This window comes from Sciurus carolinensis, chromosome 11 (assembly GCF_902686445.1).
Source record: "Sciurus carolinensis chromosome 11, mSciCar1.2, whole genome shotgun sequence".
NCBI lineage: Eukaryota > Metazoa > Chordata > Mammalia > Rodentia > Sciuridae > Sciurus > Sciurus carolinensis.
Window position 1 is genome coordinate 13061403 of NC_062223.1, and position 20710 is coordinate 13082112.

A 20710-nucleotide genomic window follows, 5' to 3' on the forward strand; every position below is an offset into this window, starting at 1 on the left:
ACTTCCATCAACAAGGACCTGGAGAGACAAACAACAGCGCACCCACACAATGGGGTACTTTGCAACCCAAAAGAGAACGAGGAAAAGGTCCACCAGCTGACACAAAGAGAGCCCAGGACACCTGGCTAAAAGAAGAAGACAGCCTGGGGATACAAAAAAGGGTGTACGGGGTACTCAAAAGCAATGGATTATCTAAGAAGGGAAGAGAAAACCATAAATTCTAAAGTGTAAATACATGTATTCTTAAAACCAAAAAATGAACCCGGGTGGTTCCAACAACAAGGAAAGAATGGTGTAGGGAGAAAAGAACAGAGGCTAGATGCCTTCAAACGGATCTTATTTTTAAGATTTTGACCACACACCTATTTTATATAATTATAAAACTAAACTACATTTTTAAAAGAAATTCCTAGGCTTGGGGTGGAGCCCAGGGGTGAGCTTGCACAAGGCCCAGGGTTTGATCCCCAGCACCAACCCCCACGGGGAAAAAAAGAAAGAAAAGGAAAGGAATTCTTAGATCTGTAATCAAAATGAAGCCAACACCCCTGGCTGGGCAGTGAGCTGGCAGCCAAGTACGGAGAGAACGATGCTAAAAGGCTTTGACTATGTGTCCCTCGTGGGACTTGCTACTAGAAGAAAACTACAAAAACAAAATATTAAGCTGCTGCCCAGGTAGTGGAGAGATAGGTAGATGCATAACCAGGCAGGCAGGCGTCCTTGAGCAGCGAACAGGAAAGAAGCAATTCAGATGTAAAAAGCTACAAAATCAAGCAAAAATTCCAGAACTGGATTTGAATTGAAAGTCTCAGTATAAGCACATATTTTTTTGTAAAATACTGATTTTTTTCATCCTCTGAAAAGGTAAAAGGACTCAGGGGTCAGGGAAAGCAGGCTGCCACTGGATCCAAATACAGACCATCTGAAAATCAGTGCAGATGATAATTGCAGCTAATTGGCACACATCAACATATTAATAAATATGAGTTCATAATGATTTAAACTCATTGATCACCTTTGGGGGATGCTATGGTTTTATTTTTATTTTTATTTTTTTTTATTTTTATTTTTTTTTGCAGTACTGGGGATTGAACCCAGGGCCTTGTGCTTACGAGGCAACCAACCGAGCTATATCCCCAGCCCACGATGCTATGGTTTTAATGAGTATCCCCTAAAGGTCTGTCTTAAAGTCTTGGTCTCCAGGGTGGTGTTCTTGGAAGGTAGGGTCGTGTGGGAAGTCTGTGGGTCACTGGGTGGGCCCTTGAAGGAGACTGTTGGACCCCAGTCTCTTTCTCTTCCTGTCTCTCTCTTGCTTCCTGGCTCATGAGGCAAATGATTTACTCTGCTACACGCTCTTGTCATGATGTGTCACCCTCACTGGAGACCCAAAGCAAAGGGGCCATTGGGTCTTGGAATGTTACTTTCAGTACTATGAGCCAAAATTAACCTTTTTTTTTCTTTATAAGTTAATCGCCTCAGGTATTCCATTATAATATTGGGAAACTGATGACTACAGTGAATACTAGAAAACCAACTTACTATTTGAAAAATAAAAAGAAAAACCAAGCATTTTTTTTCTGCCTTCTCCTTAAGAACTACATCTCAGGGTAACCAAATAGCTCACGAAGGGAAGTCCTCTCCATACAAATATCCCACATCATAAATAAAGAAGGAAGGACAGATTTGAGTATCACCATTTTGCACATCCCAATAAGTTAATAGATCAACAGTTTCTAACAAATAGACAGACATTATGCACCTCCAGATGGAAGAACAAAATACCACCTGAAGCATGACTTTGCCAAAAACTATGTCCAATATATCTGATCAAGTCTCTAGATTTAATGGCCAGTTTGCATGAAATTCAGGACACAGAGAAGCATGTTGAAAAATTCCACAAAAATGTAGTCGGCAAGATCCTGAGTGGAACCGGGCACAGTGTTGCGTTCCTGTAATCCCAGCGACTCGGAGGCTGAGACAGAAGGATCACAAGTTCCAGGCCAGCCTGGGCAAATTTTGAGACCCTGTCTCAATTTTTTTTTAATTGTTTAAAAGGGCTGGGGATGTGGCTCAGTGATAGAGTGACCAGTACAAAAAAAAAAAAAAAAAAAAAAATCCCAATGGGGTTGGGTATCAAGAGAGGAGGCAGAAGACAGGGGCCTGGGTGGGGCAGCTCAGTAGCCCAGCAGCAGAGTGTTCGCCTGGCATGTGCAAGAGCTGCATCCCCATCACCAAAGAAAGAAAGAAAAAGAGAGGAAGAAGAGAAAAGAGGAGATGCAGGGAAATCTATGGAAAGAGTTACAATGCATGTTAGCCACTCTGAAATCTTGTTCAGATACTGATTCAAACATCCAATTTTTTTTTAAAAAAAGGACAATTGTCGGACAATAGGGAAATGGGAATACGGACCAGAGTTGACGGTATGAAGGGGTCAGTGTCCCCTGTGGTGTGTTCCAGAAGCAGAGTCGTCCCCTTTTTAGAGACACGTAAACAGATGGCAGGATATTGTCTGAGATTTGCTGCAGAATAACCCAGGGTGGAAAGTGGAAAGTGGGTGAAGACAGAGAAGGGCGGCTGCGGTTGGTGACACGGAAGCTGCACAGTAGGAAGTGGAAATTCACTGGGTTCTTCTATTTTGGCAAGTTTTAGAAATTCCCCATAGTAAAATGGTTTTCAAAAATTAAGTGAGTCCTTAACCAAAGAAGCAAGAGGCGTGTGCACTGAATCCCACAAACACTGTCGGAATAAATTACAGAAGACATATAAATAAAAAGACACCCAGTGGTCATGGATTGCAACCTTACCATCCTTAATGTGCCCTTCACACCCAAAGTGGCTACAGATTCAAGGCAATAATTGTTGAAATCCCATTTGCAATTTTGTAGAGATATTTTTTAAAACTCTTAAAATTCACATGGAATCACCAAGGACCCTGAACAGCCAAAACAATTTTGAGAAAGAACCAAGCTGGAGGCCTCACACGTTCTGATTTCAGAACATGTTACAAAGCTACAGTGATCAAAACAGTATGGCGCTGGGGTAAAGACAGACAGGCCTATGGAATAGAGCTGAGAGCCCGGAAATAAATGCTCACATCTGTGGCCATATCCGTTTTCCCCACTGTGTATCAACGAATGACAAGGACGGCCTCTTCAACAAATGGTATTGGAAAAACTATATATCTATGTGCCAAAGAATGAAGAGGAACCCTTGTCTTATACCATAGACAAAAATTAAGTCAAAATGGATTAAAGACCTTAAGTATGAGAGCTGAAACTGTAAAACTCCTGGAAGGAAATGGTGGGGCTGGGGGCAGGGGAAGCTGCACCTGAGAGGGCAGCGATTTCTTTGATTTCATTTGTTACCATAAGCACAGGTAGCAACAACAACAAAAATAGACAAGAGGACTGTCTCAGACTTGAAAACATCTGCACGGCAAAAGACACAATCACCAAAGTGAGACAGCAGCCAAAGGCCTGGGGGGGAATATTTGCAAGCCATGTATCAGATAAGAGGTTGATATCAAGAACAGATAAAGAATTCCGACAACAAACGGCCTGATTTAAAAGTGATCGAAGAAGGATACGTTGGTTAGCTTACTCCTTTCTGCCCGTGGATGCTGCCGAGAAAGCATCATTGAAGTCTCTGTTCCTGCTGCCGTCATGTCTAAATCAGAGTCCCCTAAAGAGCCCGAACAGCTGCGGAAGCTATTCATCGGAGGGCTGAGCTTTGAAACAACTGATGAGAGTCTGAGAAGCCATTTTGAGCAATGGGGAACATTCACGGACTGTGTGGTAATGAGAGACCCAACACCAAGCGCTCCAGGGGCTTTGGGTTTGTCACTTATGCCACTGTGGAGGAAGTGGATGCAGCCATGAATGCAAGACCTCACAAGGTGGATGGAAGAGTCGTGGAACCAAAGAGAGCTGTCTCAAGAGAAGATTCTCAAAGACCAGGGGCCCACTTACCTGTGAAAAAGATCTTTGTTGGTGGCATTAAAGAAGACACTGAAGAACATCATCTACGAGATTATTTTGAACAGTATGGGAAAATTGAAGTTATTGAAATCATGACTGACAGAGGCAGCGGAAAGAAGAGGGGCTTTGCTTTCGTAACTTTTGACGACCATGACTCTGTGGATAAGATTGTCATTCAGAAATACCATCCTGTGAATGGCCACAGCTGTGAAGTGGGGAAAACCCTGTCAAAGCAAGAGATGGCTAGTGCTTCATCTAGTCAAAGGGGTCGACGTGGTTCTGGAAACTTTGGTGGTGGTCGCGGAGGTGGTTTTGGTGGAAATGACAGTTTTGGTCGTGGAGGGAACTTCAGTGGTCATGGTGGCTTTGGTGGCAGCCGTGGTGGTGGTGGATATGGTGGCAGCGGAGATGGCTGCAATGGATTTGGTAATGATGGTGGTTATGGAGGAGGCGGCCCTGGTTACTTTGGAGGAAGCAGAGGCTATGGAAGTGGTGGACAGGGTTATGGAAACCAGGGCAGTGGCTATGGCGGGAGCGGCAGCTATGACAGCTATAACAATGGAGGAGGCGGAGGCGGCTTTGGCGGTGGTAGTGGAAGCAATTTGGGAGGTGGTGGAAGCTACAATGATTTTGGCAATTACAACAATCAGTCATCAAATTTTGGACCCATGAAGGGTGGAAACTTTGGAGGCAGAAGCTCTGGACCTTACGGTGGTGGAGGCCAATACTTTGCCAAACCACGAAACCAAGGTGGCTATGGCGGTTCCAGCAGCAGCAGTAGCTATGGCAGTGGCAGAAGGTTTTAATACTGCCAGGAAACAGCTTCACAGGAGAGGAGAGCCAGAGAAGGACAGGGAAGCTACAGGTTACAACAGATTTGTGAACTCAGCCAAGCAGTGGTGGCAGGGCCTCGCTGCTACAAAGAAGACATGGTTTAGACAATACTCATGTGTATGGGCGAAAAAACCCTCGAGGACTGTATTTGTGACTAATTGTATAACAGGTTATTTTAGTTTCTGTTCTGTGGAAAGTGTAAAGCATTCCAACAAAGGGTTTTAATGGTAGACTTTTTTTTTTTTTTGCACCCATGCTGTTGATTGCTAAATGTAATAGTCTGATCATGATGCTGAATAAATATGTCTTTAAAAAAAAAATGGTCTAAGGAGCTGCATGCACTAGCACACACCTGTAATTCCAGGGACCAGGAGGGTGAGGCAGGAGGATTGCAAGTTCAAGCCTAGCCGGGGCAATTTAAGCAAGGCCCTATCTCAAAATCAAAACTAATAAGGGCTGGGGATGTAGCTTAGTGGTAAAGCACCCCTGGGTTCAACCCCCAGAACCTAATAAATAAACAGATAGGAGCTAAGAACATGAATTGCCATTTCTCTGAAGAAGACACACAAATGGCCCAAAGCAAGTGAAAAGATGCTCAACATCATTAAGAATTGAGAAACTGCAAATCCAAACCCCAAGGAGACATCACCACAGACCCATTAGAAAAGTTACTATCAGAAACCAGAAAATAACAAGTGCTGATGAGAACGTGGAGAAAGGGTAGCACACACCTGTAGTCCCTAGGAGGATCCTTTGATTCCTTAGTTCAAGACCGGCCTGGCCAACAAAGTGAGACTCCCTATCAAAAAATGAAAACGAACAAACAAAAAACAATTGAGAATGATGAGAAATTAGTACTTTTGCCCACTCTTGGTACATCTGTCCAGTGGTGCATTGCTACAGGAAACAACATAGAGGTTCCTTCAAAAATTAAAAATGGAACAACCCTGTAGGATCCAGCAATCTCACTTCTGAGTATATGTCCAAAAGACATGAAATCAGAATCACAAAGAGACCACCTGCACTTCCATGTCCATCACCCCATTGCCATAACAACCAAGATGTGAAAGCAGCCTAGATGTCCATTGGCAGATGGGGATCTGGGGGTGGGGGATGAAGAAAACATGACATACCATACAATGGAATATTACTCAGCCTTTAAGAAGAGGGAACTCCTGTAATACCCTAGGAACATGGATAAACTCTGAAGACTTCTGCTAAGTGAAAAAAGGCAACTGAAAAAGACAAAGGCTGTATGATTCAACTTACTTACATGAATTATCTAAAGCAATCAGATTCATGGAGACAGAAAGTAAGATGCCATGGTTACCAGGGGATGGGACAGGGAGAAATGGGGAGCAATTGTTCAGGGGTACAGAGTTTCACACAAAACAAGATGAAAAAGTTCTGAAGAGTCGTGGTAGAATGATGTGCATATGGTTAACGATTCTGTAATTTGAACTGTTAAGGGGATAACCTCACCTTGTTTACCTCAGTGGCTTTTTGGTATTTTTGTTTGTTTGTTGTTATTTTGTTTTCTTTGGGCACCTGGGATTGAACCCAGCGTCACATAACCATTGAGTCACAGTCCCTGTCCTTTTATGTTTTATTTTGAGACAGGGCCTTGCTAAGTTGCCGAGGCTGGCTTTGAACTCACGATCCTCCTGCCTCAGCCTCTTGCGCTGCTGGGCTTACAGGCGTGCACCACTGTGCCGGATTTACCCCAGTGTTTTTCTAATGGATTCCTATGCCACGGAGGCTGCTCCTTATCCTCGGGCTGGTTATCCCAACCCTTCCCATGATAACCAGTCCACGAAGAGGAGGCCTGGCTGATGAGGCTTTGAGGAAGAACGGTCTCCAGCTGCAGCCAGGACGCTGCTGGCCCGAGTCCTGGGTGGCCGGATGCACCGTGAGCGGGCAAGCGGCAAATCCAAGAAAGAAGGGAGTCACCGCCCTGGGACTGAGATAAAAATGAGGCTCCTGTGTCCTCTGAGTCCTCAGTGTCCCTGTGCTTTGAAGGAATGGCCTTGCAATGGCACCATCATCTACTGTCACTGAGCAAAGGCTGGATGGAGGACGGAGAGAAAGAGACCAGCTCAGAATCCGGGAGGTCGCCACAGAGGCAGGATGGGGACTGGGGTTTGGAGAAAGGCTTGGTCTTCGGCAGGTAATAGGGGTCAGCTCTGGGGAGGAAAGACTTGAGGAAGGGACAGACATGGGGCCACGCCGAGCCGTGGAACCCCCCAGGGACTAGTGTGCAAGAAGCAGAGTACTGAGGGGATCCCGTAAAGGCAGGGTGCCAGGGACCGGGACCTCAGGCGGCCCCGGCCGGCTCTGCCACCTGTCGGGCAACTGTCTGGCACCAGGCGCAGCTGCTAAGAAGCAACTGCCTGAAAGACAGAAGGGACTAGCTGGGGCACCACAGAAAAGGGAGGCCAGGTCTGGGCCACAACTGCCATGCCTCAGCGCGTTCCTGACTGCTCTGGTTCCAGCCCCTCTCCCTCCCAGTCTGGCCTTTGGAACTCCTTCTGATCAGTGTGAGCAGCTTCAGCCCCTCCGCTGCGGCTGCCAACGTGCTTGCTCAGAGGTCCGGGCCGAGCGGTAGACGCCTGGGCGGCGGGCAGCCTGACCAGCAAGCAGGTGTGGCTGGCAAGGTGGCTACTAAGACGTTTAGATGGAATGTGCCTTAGGCCCACCAGGAGTGCCCGAGGACAGTGCGGTCTCCTACCCGGTGTCCCCAAGGCCTGACCCTGGGCTCAGGGCTGGCTCCTCGCTAGGCATCTGCTGAATGAACAGATGGTTCGGTTGATCCCTCCTAGTCCTTCTCCCCGGGGACAGGGAGGCTGAGATGTGACTCTCACGTCGATCTACCGACAAGCACAGCTGAACAAGGACACAGGTTCCAGTGGGAGAGTTCTTAGCCAGTTTCATCGTCATGCGAGTGACACGGAGCGTCCCTGGCACACCTGGATGGTCTAGGGCCATCATCAACGTGGTCTCTGATGCTACGGAGAGACGGAGTCACGCCAGGGCGTGAGGCAGCGTCCCGTGGCCTACTGCTCTACAGCAAACCTTCTTAAGCAGGAGTCGACCCTAACACAACGGTGAAAAGCAGCATGATACACACTGGCCAGGAACCTGGCGGTTCATTATCAAGCACCACAAGCATTACACACAGTGCGTAATTGTAACGGGCATGCTTTCGACGACTGTCACGGTGCTGGGTTTGTTTATTTTACATCAGCATCACCACAGACGCGCAGGTGATGCCTTTTCACTGTGACGTCACTAGACAATGAGAATGTCTCAGCTCCACTCTAATCTTATGGTTTCACTATCATATGCAAGGGCCTTCCTTGACCAAAGGGTCATTATGCAGCACATGACTTTGGGTGTGTGTGGGGGGTCCACATTTTTCACACATGCTGTTTTTATCCTTGCTACTTTTTTTCTTAACGTCCCCCCTCCACCCTTCTTCTTCTCCCCTCCCCTTTCCTCCTCAGTTTTTACCACTTCTCTTTTGCACGGAAAAAAAACAAAGATAACTGCTTGGCATATACTGCTCCCTGCCCTTTCAGGTATAAACACTGCCATAGAAATTTAATATGGAGGTGCACAAGGTGACTCCAACCTGTAATTCCAGTGACTTAGGAGGCTGAGGCAGGAGGATCCAAAGTTCAAGGCCAGCCTCAGCAACTTAGTGAGAACCTCAGCAACTTAGCAAGACTCTGTCTCAACATACAAAAATAAAAAGGGCTGGGGATGTGGCTCAGTGGTAAAGATCTTCTAGGTTCAATCCCAAGAAAGAAAGAGAGAGAAAGAGAGAAACAAAGGGGGGGGGGGGACGAAGGGAGGGAGGGAGAGAGGGAGGGGAGGAGGATGAGGAGGAAGAAGAAGAAAAGAAAAGAAAGTTAAACCCAGGAAGCAAAGGAACAGCACAAAAGAAGGCTGAATGTGGAGGTCAGAGGCCTTGACTGGGTCACCAACTTTCTGTGCAGTTCAGGCTGGTCCCCTCTTCTCTGTGGGTCCCAGTTTCTTAATTTAGCCATGGCCAAATACAAAGTTACCATTTTTAACATGTTAATTGAATGGCTCCATGAAAGTATTTAATTAGATAGTCCCAAAGGCTCCTTTCTGGCTTAAAAACTCTGTGACTTAAGAAGGAATTAGTTTCCATTTAAATTATTTTTAAAAAAATTTTTTTAGTTGTAGATGAACACAATAACTTTATTTTACTTATTTATTTTTATGTGGTGCTGAGGATCGAATCCAGTGCCTCATGTGTGCGAGGCAAGCGCTGTACCACTGAGCCACAACCTCAGCCTCCATTTAGATTATGTAAATTACAAATTGATTGAAAGATTTGTTGCAAGTGACAGAAAACATGTCTATCCCTGAGTCGGGGGATGGTGGCAGTTCCAATTCTAGCCCACAGCAGGGGTGGAGGGAAGGAAGCAGTTCTCCAGAGAAAAATCTGGATCCAGTATCCACAAGGGGGATGGGCATTAGGGGTGGATATTATGGATCTGGAAAAATCACCAAATCCAGAAAGAAAAAACAAGCATCTGAATTCCTGCCACTGCTCAAACATACCCACAAAATTGAAAAGGCAGGTGGACAGGTGGGAAAGAAGAAGAAGAAAAAAAAAAAAAAATAGAGCTACTTAGTTTCAAGTAATGATTCCAGCTTATAAAAGGTAGGATGTCGGGAAGGGGGTTAGAATATCATCCATGCAGCTAGGAACAGAGATGGGAACGGAAGCAGCCTACAACGGCTTCATTGGGAAGGCGCTGCCAGTCAGACTCAGGCCAACAGGGGTCTAAGGATGAGACCCCAGGATCACAGGAGCGGTGGGTGAGTCCTCCACAGAGAGAGCTCAGGCCCCCACCCGGGAGCTGGCGGAGCTGGCAGGGCCCCATTTGGAGGTGGAGGATCCTACACTCCCCAACAGGTGATCAGCTTCAGCTCCAAGTGCCCTGAGGTTCTGTGGGAAAGTTGGTGTGGTTCTCAGATCCCAAGTGGGACTGAGGAGATCCCCACCCAGGCCCTGGGGCACAGCCTCCCCCACGGGAGCCCTGGCGTTCTGAGGAGCCATTCTTGCTCCCTTTTAACAGCATGCTCCAAAGCACCACCAAGAACGGGCCTAGACCCAGCTGCCCCTGCTCAGGGATGCCACCAAGCAGCCAGAGGTCTCCAGGCTGCCCACTCACCTCCTAGGCCTGTCAGCCATGGACCAGACTCAGGAGGTAACTGGAGGTCAAGTCCAGGGTCTGAGCCTTGCCCTGGAATTCCCCATGGTGCCTTCTAAAGAATTACAAAATCTGCACCAAGCAGATGCCAGTTACCAATCAAGTCAGTCTATTCATTCTGCCATTTTTAAAGCTTTGCCACTAGCAAGATCAGAGCGAGTACTTTTTTCTTTTTTTAACTGAGGATTGAACTCACAAGCGCTCCACCACTGAGCTGCATCCCCAGCCCTTCGTATTATTTCTTTTGAAACCGGGTCTGGCTAAATTTCCCAGGCTGACCTCAAACTTGAGATCCTCCTTCAGCCTATCAAATTGCTGCGATTACAGGCGGGCACCACCACACCTGGCTACACAACAAATATTTTCAAAGTGCCAACTGCCAACCCAGGCGTCCTGAAGTTGGTCAAAGGTGAGAGCTGGCACCCCTCTGCCTGGCACTCAGGGCAGGAGCTGCTTCTCCACCTACTCCATGCAGTCAGCCTCCGTGTCAGCAGGTTCCGGGCCAGAAGACTCAAACACCCAGAGGTGGGAAACATTCGAGAGGAAAAAACATGTCCATTCAGAACATTCACAGACTTTTTCCTCACCTTTGTTCCCTAAACAATATAACGGCGACTTACATAGCACTTACATTGTATTTGCTGGAACTCGCTGCCCCCCATATCAAGAGAGGACTGTATCTCCTAAGCCCCCAGGAACTGGAAACTCAAGGGTCTTCTCCCTCCACACCTCTGGCCCAGTGTCCTGAATTTTGGGATGTCACCACCTTGGCTATGTCAGGGCACCGGACTGTAAAACTTCCCCACAATGAGAATCCAGGTTCCAGGCAGCCTCAGACAAGGCCGTCACCCCACCTCTGTGACATTCAGCTTCTTCCTTTGGAAAGGGACTCTGCTTACAGCACAGACGACCCGCCCAACCTACTCTACAGAGGTGTTGTCGGTTTCAGCCACAAAGGTGTCACCTTGCTTTGCGTGAACCCTCTGGCATGATGCCCAACGCATTATACACGGAATGACAATGACCCCAAGGACACCCTAGTCCATCCCCAGGAAGCACTTGGTGTTTTTCTAGTAGCGAGCTGGTCACATCCATCTGTCGCTACTTCCTCCCTTGGTCCCTGTGACAGTCCATAGACTCCCGCAGTTAAGGAAACACTCTGTGGTCACAAAGGGAACTGGTCATCAGAGTGGTGGAGCCTGTGACCATGGTGTCACTATCCCCATGACCCATCTGGTCCCAGCCCCGCTTGCCTTGTCCTAGGCTCTCCGCGGTGGTGTAATCTCCAAACCACGAAATGACCTGCCCAATCTCTGCATCTTCCTCATGGAAGCAGAAAGAGCTGGTCTTACAGAAGATGGAAAAAACCAACCTATGAGGCAAGTGGGGGGCGGCCTGTCCCTCAATAACAGGAAGGTGAGTAAGTGCTGGACTAGAGCTAAATCCAAGATAAACCTAGCCTCGCTTCTCGGTCGTCAGCCTGGTGCTTTGCTGGGTTCTGAGGAAGGGACAGGAAAGGTACCGCCAAGATGCACAGGCAGGAGCTGCCCTTCCAGCAGGGGAGGCAGGAGCATGACAGGTCGCTGCAGTACCGCGGGGCAGTGGAGACGTGTCCAGAAGCCTGGAAGCCACAGAGAATAGACATTCTCAGCTCTGCAGGGAGCTGGGGAAACCTCACAGAGGCTACTTGAGCTGGTTAGATTTTCAGACAAATTGGGGCAGGTAGGCTGGGCAGAGCGGCTGCACCGAACCCCCAGGTGTAAGGGCAACGCAGAGAGGCTGGAGAGAAGGCCCGGGGGTGAATGGCCTGCAAAAGGGACAGGCCTCAGGTCACACAGAGGAGGCACAATCATGTCCCTGTGAACCTTGCAGGATCTTAACTGAGAAGTGAAATGTTTGCCTTTGTGTCTCGCAAGGCAGGAGAGACACAGGTGATGGAGGGGAAGGCCGCAGAGAGGACAGGCAGGAGGTAGCCTGGGATGTGGGCAGCACCCCAGGCTGGGGGAGGCCTCTTCCATGCCTATAGCAAGGACTTTAGGGTCCTTGTCCTTTCGCAGGACACTCAAGTGTCCCCTCTGTGGCCCATTAAGTCCCCATCCGCTGACCCTGCCAAACATGCTGGTTTGCCTGGACTGCACCACCTTCACTGGTGGGAGGAGAGTCACCTGGCCGCCCACGCCAGCTGCCGCATTCTGTTGACTTCCCACTTGGTTGCCCCAGGCTGCCCTTTGCTTCCACCTGGCTTCGCCCCAGGCTGCCAACCTCGATTCCTATTGAGCTTCTGTGTCTTCTCCTCGCTTCTCCTCCCTACAGCCCGCTGCAAGGGAGTCCGGGATTCCCCACGCCCAGACTGTGCTCGAAGACCTCCCTCACCTTCTCCATCTCCACCAGCCTTCGAAGCACTGGGCTTCCACAGACTCCCTGGGGTGCAGGCTGAGGCAGCCAGAGTTCCTGATCCCACAGGGAATGCTCCCAGGCCTGGCTGCAGACACCCTGCCAAGGCTTGCAAATCACCTTTCTCTTTTAGCTCCCTCCAAGGCAGCCCACTTCTCCCAATCTGGCCAAAGGAGCAGAGACTGGGTGATGTTGGCATGCCCTGAGGCTGGGTACCAGCAGATGGCATGGGATATGCAGTGTGGCAAAGGGGGCACCCAAAGGGGAGGTGCTTGAGGAAGCATGGGCGAAGCCTGGCTCCAGATAAATACAGGAACCAAAGCTCAGAGAGGCCAGGTGGCTTCCTCAAAGCTTCTAGGATATGGGCAGACGTGCAGGGGACGGGGGTCACTGAGAAGGATATAGCATGAGCAAGATCCTCCATGCCCAGGGATCTGTGGGCCACAAGGAGGGATGATCCACTGGGTAAGATGATTCCAGAGGAGAGTCATCCAGGCTGCAAACTGCTGGAACTGGAAGGGCCCCCAGACTGGGCTGGGGACAAAGTGTAAAAAAGAGCTCAAAGTCCAGAGAAGCAAACAAACAGTCAGGGCCCAAGCGATACAGCCTCTGGCACAGGTGTGAGCACTGGCTCTCCAGCCAGGCTCTGAGAAGGCTTTCCTCAGGCAGTAAGGCCTGAGCTGCCTTTTAAAAAAAGAAAAGAAAAAGAAAAAGAAAAAATGACCCTTTCATTCAGTTGTTCTCTGACATTCCAGGTTGTGGATCCCCACCCTTAACCTGGAAGAGGAGGATTCTGGGTTCCTAGACTTAGCATCTACATGTCCTCACAAGCACTCAAGAAATAAAGACAAGCTTTCAGAATGAGCTGGTTGTGTCATCCAGAAATGTACCCGAATCTGATTAAGTGGTGTTCTTTCCAATTTCTTGAATTCCCGCACTCTAACTTCCGGCAACGCTTGAGTGCCTGGGCAATCCCGTGCTTTCACAAAACCGGTTCCTCGGTTAAAATATCACTCGACCCATTCTCCAAACCTCACCTAGATTCCCGGCCCTGTCATTTTTTCCCTTCCTTGTAATCAGTTGGCGGGAACTATTTTGGGCTGTGCTTTTTTGCATCACATTATTCTAGACACACCTCCCGCAACACAGTTAGCATTTCTAATGATCACGCGACATTCCACGCCTGCCCGTCCTACATTTTCAGCTTGTGTTTCAGCCACTAACTCTACGACCTTGAGCAAGCCTCGCCTTCTTTGAGCCTTACCTCCTTATCTGTAAAAAAAACAAAAAACAAAAAACAGTGATTTGGAAGTCCTACGGTCCCTCCCAAACGTCCACCATGGCTTTGCCGTGGAATCCTCAACTGTCCCTGCAGAGGCCCAGTCCCCAGAGGGGAAGAGAGAGGAGCAGCACCTGCTGGGAGAGCAAGTGAGGTGCGAAAGCACAGAGGTAGGAAAAGTGATGTCCCCTTTTTTGCCAAAAGACACCACGTGAGGCCCTGTCAAGGTGACCCAGAGGACCCCTTTGTCCCTCCTCCAGCCTCTCTTTGTCCCTTTATGAAATGGAGGCGCTCCCTCCTCCTCCTTCCAGGCCCTCTGACTTGGCTTCTCTGTGACTAAGCACTTTTGGAGCCCGAGCCCAAGCCCTGGGGATCAGCAGAGTGCTGAGTCACGGTGGGGCAGCAACCTTCCCCGCCACCTCACATCACCACCTCACTCCCCCCCCCCACCCCCACCCACCCCACTCTGCTCTGGAATGAGCTGGTATCCTCCAGAAACAAGCAGTCTGGCTCGTGTGTGGCCTGCCGTCCCTCCCTCTGCTCCTGGCCCTGGGAGGCAGCTGTCCTGGGAGCCCAGCCAAACTCCCAGCCTCCTCGAAGTCAAGAGGAGCCAGGGTGGGAGGAGGATGGGGAGTCAGAAGCTTGGTCAACAAAGGTCCAAAGACCAGGCCACATCTCTGGAAGAAATCTGAAGGCTTGGAGATGGCTTGTAGTTCTGACACCCAGGGTTTGTGAAACGCGGGCTGGAGGTCCAAGCAAAAGCGTGTGCGCATGCACACACACATTTCTCCTCCATTCTTCACAGCTGGCCTCGCTCAGTGACCTTCCACGGCACAAGCTGTCCCTGGTTTTGCTGCGGGTTTACCGCAGCCACGTGGGTGTTTAATAAGCATGGAGTCATTACTGATTCATGAACTCCACTTTCTACAGCAAGCTGGCTTCCTTCCTGTGGGTCCAACTTCATACTGGCTCTATCCACCTGGATGTCCTGAAATTCAGCTCATCCAATCCAAAATCAAGCTGGCTGCCCAACAGCCTTCCCCCAAACCTACATCTCCCTCTGTGCCATCCAACCGTCCAGCTACCCGGGCTAGAAAGTCGTGCCGGGGGCATTCTGACACACTCCCCACCTCCCAGTCCCCATGTTATCCCATCAGCCACCCCACCCTGTCTGTTCTCTCTTCTCCATCTCTCTTAAATCTGCTTTCTGTTTCATGGAGATCGAGGGCCATTGTCCCCCAATGGATACCTAGCCCTCTCGCCTGACTGGAATTCATCCTCCATATTCAACCATACATCCATCTGTTCGTGCAACAAATACTGAGTACCAAGAAATGAGACCCCACAAAATGCTGGGAAGACTAGAGATTCGGGGACAAAGACAGAAGCAATACCTGCCTTCCAGGAGCTCACAACCTGTAGTGGTCAGAAAACCACCATACGGCCCTTACGAAAGGGAGTGACAACACGTTTGTAATAGAGCCATGTGCACTGGCAAGTGTCTGTGATCCGGCCGTCAGGGGGCTGAGGATCACTCAAGCCCAGGAGTTCAAGATCAACCTGGGCAACAGTGTGAACCTGTTCCAAAACAAAACAATGGGGATGTAGCTTAATGGTGGATCGCTTGCCTAGCATGCACGAGGACCTGCATACGAACCCCAGTACTGAAAAGGAAAATAAAAGCACATAATATAAAATCATACATATAAATACATATCATGGCTTTCCATCTTGTTTAATTTATCAATAACATCAACCCAATTTGTCACTTCTATTTTAATTTTGTTTACATCTTGTTTTCCAGTTTTTCATTTTTAGGTAGTCAAATCTGCCAGGTGTCTTATGGCTTCTGACGGCTTCAAAGGGACATTCCATATACCAAAATTGTAAAAAGATAATCTTCTCAAAACTTCATGTTTTTTTCTAAGGATTGGACTTTAAATTACTCTAGAATGTATTTTTAAATACAGAGTGAATCATTTTCCACATGATTATCAATTCTTTCAACATTATTTGTTGAATCCATTCTTTCTTCCCTAATTTCAAAAGCCCTCAAGTTCCTGTACATATGTCAGCAGGGCTATTGTGTTGGTCTAGTCACTTCTTGTGCAATAAAGGAATCAATGTGTTCCTTTATTGTGATAGATATGTATATTATATGTATACTTCAGCATTTTATATATAGGTATAGATATATAGATATAAAATCAGGGAAACAAATCCACCCTCACACTTTTATTTTTCCCAAGTATTTATCAGTTATTCTACACATTGACTTTTCCAAATGAACTTTAGAATCTTTTTATCATGTTTCTACCACTACCAAAAATACACTGCATTTTATGAAAATTGCATTGAGTTTATAGGCCTATTCTGGGAGAACTGACATCTTTACAATATGGAGGCTGACCATGAAGGAGATGGTGCTTCTTCACTTACACTAGTTGCTTTGTTTTTGTTTTTTCCTAGTCCAGGAGTAAGCACACCGTTTTCTTCATACTTCTTAACTTTATCCCTATGTGCTTTGAGCTTCTGTTGCCAATGTAACTGAAGGTTTCTTCTTTCCTTCATCATCTTCTCTTTCATTACATTTTCTCACTGACGGTTATTGTTATAGAATAACCTTTTCATCCCACTACTTCCCAGGCCAAAATACTTTCTTAAGCTACTTTGAACAGGTCATCTATTTCCACACCTTTATAATGTGGCACATAATTCGGCTGTTCCCTCTGCTTAGAATTCCCTTCCCCGTCTCCCTCTTCCCCTTGGCTTTCCACTAGGAACTTTTCCTTCAAAGCTCAATATCATTTGTAGGGAAGCCTTTCCTAACCTCCTCTCCCAGGTTAAGTAAGGTATCTCTTGGCCAGCAGCATCCTCTTGCTGACTTTATTGTAACTCTAGCACTGCTCAATTATTTTTTTCTGAAATAACATACTTTGTTTTGAAGATGAATGTGATAAAGACCTGAGAAAGAGGCATCATAATTCTCTCCGCAACTTGTTTTAGTATTTTAGTAGAGTTGCTCAAAATGCAAATAAGTTTGGAAGTCCAGCTCACAGTTGCACATTTGTGAATATCCCAAAAAAAGGTCTTGATGGGTCTGCCACATGTGTGTCAAAAGACCTGACTGGAGAAGAGTAGATGTGGAAGGCAGGACTTATCTAGGGGAGATGGCCTACCCTCAGTTCTGCTACCCACGAATGCACATCCACTTTGCACCTGGGACAAGCCTCACGGTGGCTTGCACCTGTCACCTGCCAGTCAGCCCCATCAGTTTTTCTCCAAGGACAACCCCAAGGGCGAGGGGGAAGATAAAAGGCCATTTTGAAAAGGCCTGAGCATCAGCTTCATTTCCAGATCCAAGTCACTTCTCCTTTCTTTATAACCCGGAGATCTATCTTTGAGTTTGAAGCGTCACCAGATTTTCTCAGAAACCCAGGTGGCTCAGCCCCACGACTCCGGGGGGGACTCCCAGAGGAAGGCGGGCTCTTGGGAAACACGACCCGCCCAGCCTTTGTTGTTTAAACTGCACTCGGAGCCATATTTGCTTTCAGCAAAAGATGCCATGGTCACTGGGATCAGAAGGGTAGGACAGGCCCGAAACCGGCTGTGGGCCCCCACTTCGCGATTGTGCTCTTTCCCAGACTTTGAGGAGGAGAAAGTGTGCCCTTTCCCATCCCAACATCTGACTCACACCCACCCAGCCCACGTTTCCATCTTCCATTTTCCACTTTGCATTACGAGGTAATTACTTCGGGATGTGGTAACTGCTTCCCCTCGGCCAAGATTTTTAACAACATGCCCTTGGCCGAGAGCCTAGGTGTTGGCTTAGGAGCTAAGAATCACCCCGTTCCCTTGCCTTCTGCCTCCTTGGTTCCAAGCCCCAGGACTCCACGGGAGCCGGGGCCCCAAGGTGGGCTTCCCGTCCCTCCTCCAGTCTCCCTTTTAACCCCACTAAACGGACCCCAAAAGCTCAGAGACGCCTCCCCTCATTGCCCCGGCGCCAGGCACAGCCTTTGCTGCAAGTCCTGCCTGAATGCGCCACGGGGCTCAAGGATGGGGGCGGCCGGCCAGCACCCCAATTCCCCCGCCCCGCCCGCGCGCCCACAGGAAGGGGCGGAGCTCTGCAGGCCGGCGGCGCTGATTGGCCAGGGCCATCCTGACGCCGAGTCCCGCTATAAGAGCCAGGCGGGCGCAGTCTGCGCCAGACGTTCTTCGCCGAGAGTCGCCGCGGTTTCCTGCTTCAACAGTGCTTGGACGGAACCCGGCGCTCGACCCCCACCCCGGCCGGCCGCTCAGAGCCAGCAGCCCTTCGCCACCTACTCACAGCGCCCTCGGACCCCGAGGTCTCCGCCGCCGCTCCAGCGCCGCGCAGCCGCCGCGCCTCCCAGCCGCCCGCCATGACGACCGCGTCCCCCTCGCAGGTGCGCCAGAACTACCACCAGGACTCGGAGGCCGCCATCAACCGCCAGATCAACCTGGAGCTCTACGCCTCCTATGTCTACCTGTCCATGGTGAGCGCCCGCGGGCCTGCGGCGGGGCGCGGGCGGGCAGCGGGGGCGTGGCCAGCCGCGGGCTTCCCCGCCTCCGTGCGCCCTTCTGGAAAATGGAGGCTGCGCGAGGTCTCCCAGGACTTGGCTGGCGCAGAAAGGCTGGGCAGGTGGCCCTTTCCAGCAGCCCCTGGGAGGGCGCCCTCCTAGACAAGGCTCGCCTCTGCAAACCCCTCTCCAAAGAGACTGGCAGCCGGTACCATCGGCCTCGCGGTTAGGAAAGTGGGTTTTTGCACTGCTTTCCTTTTTCTACCTCCACCTCTGATCACGTGATCCATGGTCCCTCAGTTTGCTTGGGTGTCCAGCTCCCTTCCCCCTGGTTACCCAATGGCGGGGCCTGCTGGGTAATGGTGTCGAATAGCAGCAGCAGCAGCAACCTTGGGGTTGATACAAAGTAGCTTATCTTGTGGGTTTACCCCGGCCTCTTTCTGAACAGCGGTCTCCACCTCTCTGTTCTGCTTATCTCGAAGACCCACTTGCGTTGAAGCATTATCGCTAAAAATCTCCCTTTCTGCAGCCATGGAAGTGTCATCCGACCGTGCGCCTTGGGATACTTGCCTCTGGTTACTTAATGCCTTATCCTTTTTGTGCCAGACAGTCGTGGAGTTGTGACCCATTAATTGAACTTGTAGTTTCTGGATAAAGTCCATCAACAGTTATTGAGCAAGGAAGTTTTCCACCCAGTGGAATCTGTTTGCTCCTTACTTAAGGCTGAGTAGTAGGAGTTAGTGTCTAAAACTGGAAATCAAATTTTTGATTTCTACTTGTAATATAATTACAAGAATATATTGTCCTCACTTGTCATGTGGTGTGGTGCTTTATAGGTCAGCAATCTGTACAGCTGGCAAACTGTTTTTGTGGTTAATCAAGGAGAGGGAAAATAGAGTAAATATTCCAGCACCCTTGCTTCAATCATGTTTGGCCCTGGCTTAAGAAATTTCCTTTACACTAATAACAGATCTTTAAGACATTCTGCTGGAGTCAGTTCCTGTGATATTCTAAAGGAACCTTTAAGACATAAACTTTAAAGGATCAAGTTTCAGTTTTCTATTTTAAAATAGAAATTAATGAGTTCAACCCAGGAACACCTCGACCCTTCTAAGGCACTGGCCCCTTCTTGCTGTGCTTTGAGATCAGCAGGCTTGGGTAGCAGCAAGCATTTTTACCTACTGTTTATAACTACTTGCCTCTGGGAATCCTTAACCTAACATCTTCACGTTGCACTTTCAGTCTTACTACTTTGACCGTGATGATGTGGCTTTGAAGAACTTTGCCAAATACTTCCTTCACCAATCTCATGAGGAGAGGGAACATGCTGAGAAACTGATGAAGCTGCAGAACCAACGAGGTGGCCGGATCTTCCTTCAGGATATCAAGGTAACCAAGGGTGTCAGGGATGTCTTATAGACTAGCAGTTGCCCTTAACTTATAAAATGGTGACAGACTGAGCTTCTGTTTTTTGTGCCATTTTAGACCTGCCATTTAAAGTAGGAAAGCAGTGGTGGGCAAGAATGTTAAAGCAGAAGCTGTTGTCGGGGCAGACTTAAACAGGCCATTTGCCAAAGCACAATGGTTAGCTGTTAGGAGCTTGCTAACTTGGGCAACCATTGGTAGAGACTGCAGATGAATTGACCTAACCTCCTCTCCTTCAGAAACCAGACCGTGATGACTGGGAGAGTGGGCTCAATGCAATGGAATGTGCTTTGCACTTGGAAAAAAGTGTGAATCAGTCACTTCTGGAACTGCACAAACTGGCTACTGACAAAAATGACCCCCACGTGAGTATTGGAAGCCCAGGGGGTAAGTGGAGGGGATCACTGGCCATTGGGGCTGGGAACGCTAACCAAAAACTTCTGATTCTTTTTTCTAGTTGTGTGACTTCATTGAGACTCATTACCTGAATGAGCAGGTGAAATCCATCAAAGAATTGGGTGACTATGTAACCAACTTGCGCAAGATGGGAGCCCCAGAGTCGGGCATGGCAGAGTATCTCTTTGACAAGCACACCCTGGGAGACAGTGATAATGACAGCTAAACCTTAGGCTGACTTCCCATAGCTATGGAAGTGACTTCCCTGGTCACCAAGGCAGTGCATGCATGTTGGGGTTACCTTCACCTTTTCTATAAATTGTACCAAAACATCCACTTAACGTTCTTTAATTTGTACCATTCCTTCAAATAAAGAAATTTGGTACCCAGCTCTTGTGTTTGAATTTGTGGGATGGGCCAGAAATCTGTCTTCGTATTCTTTTCAGATTCCATAAGCGGGGCTGGGGAGATAGCTCAGCTGGTAGAGTGCTTGCCCTGAGTTCGATTCCCAGTACCACAAAATAAATAAATAAATAAGATTCCATAAGCGTCACAGTTCAATACCAATCCTGCTAAACAAAGACTTAGGAGAATACTTGAATTTATTAGACTCCTTAGTTT

At 48.6% G+C, this 20710-nt stretch overlaps 1 protein-coding gene and 1 pseudogene across 1 annotated transcript; both read left to right on the forward strand.

Annotated features, from left to right (window-relative positions):
* The first annotated feature begins 3613 nt into the window (after positions 1 to 3613).
* Positions 3614 to 4780, forward strand: LOC124958825 (heterogeneous nuclear ribonucleoprotein A1-like; annotated as a pseudogene).
* Positions 4781 to 17973: 13193 nt separating this feature from the next.
* Positions 17974 to 20478, forward strand: Fth1 (ferritin heavy chain 1). Its single transcript, XM_047517325.1, is given in 5 exon segments — positions 17974 to 18244; positions 19511 to 19657; positions 19933 to 20058; positions 20151 to 20244; positions 20247 to 20478. Coding segments are annotated over 5 exon segments (513 nt in total). The 5' UTR covers positions 17974 to 18130; the 3' UTR covers positions 20279 to 20478.
* The last annotated feature ends 232 nt before the right edge of the window (positions 20479 to 20710 follow it).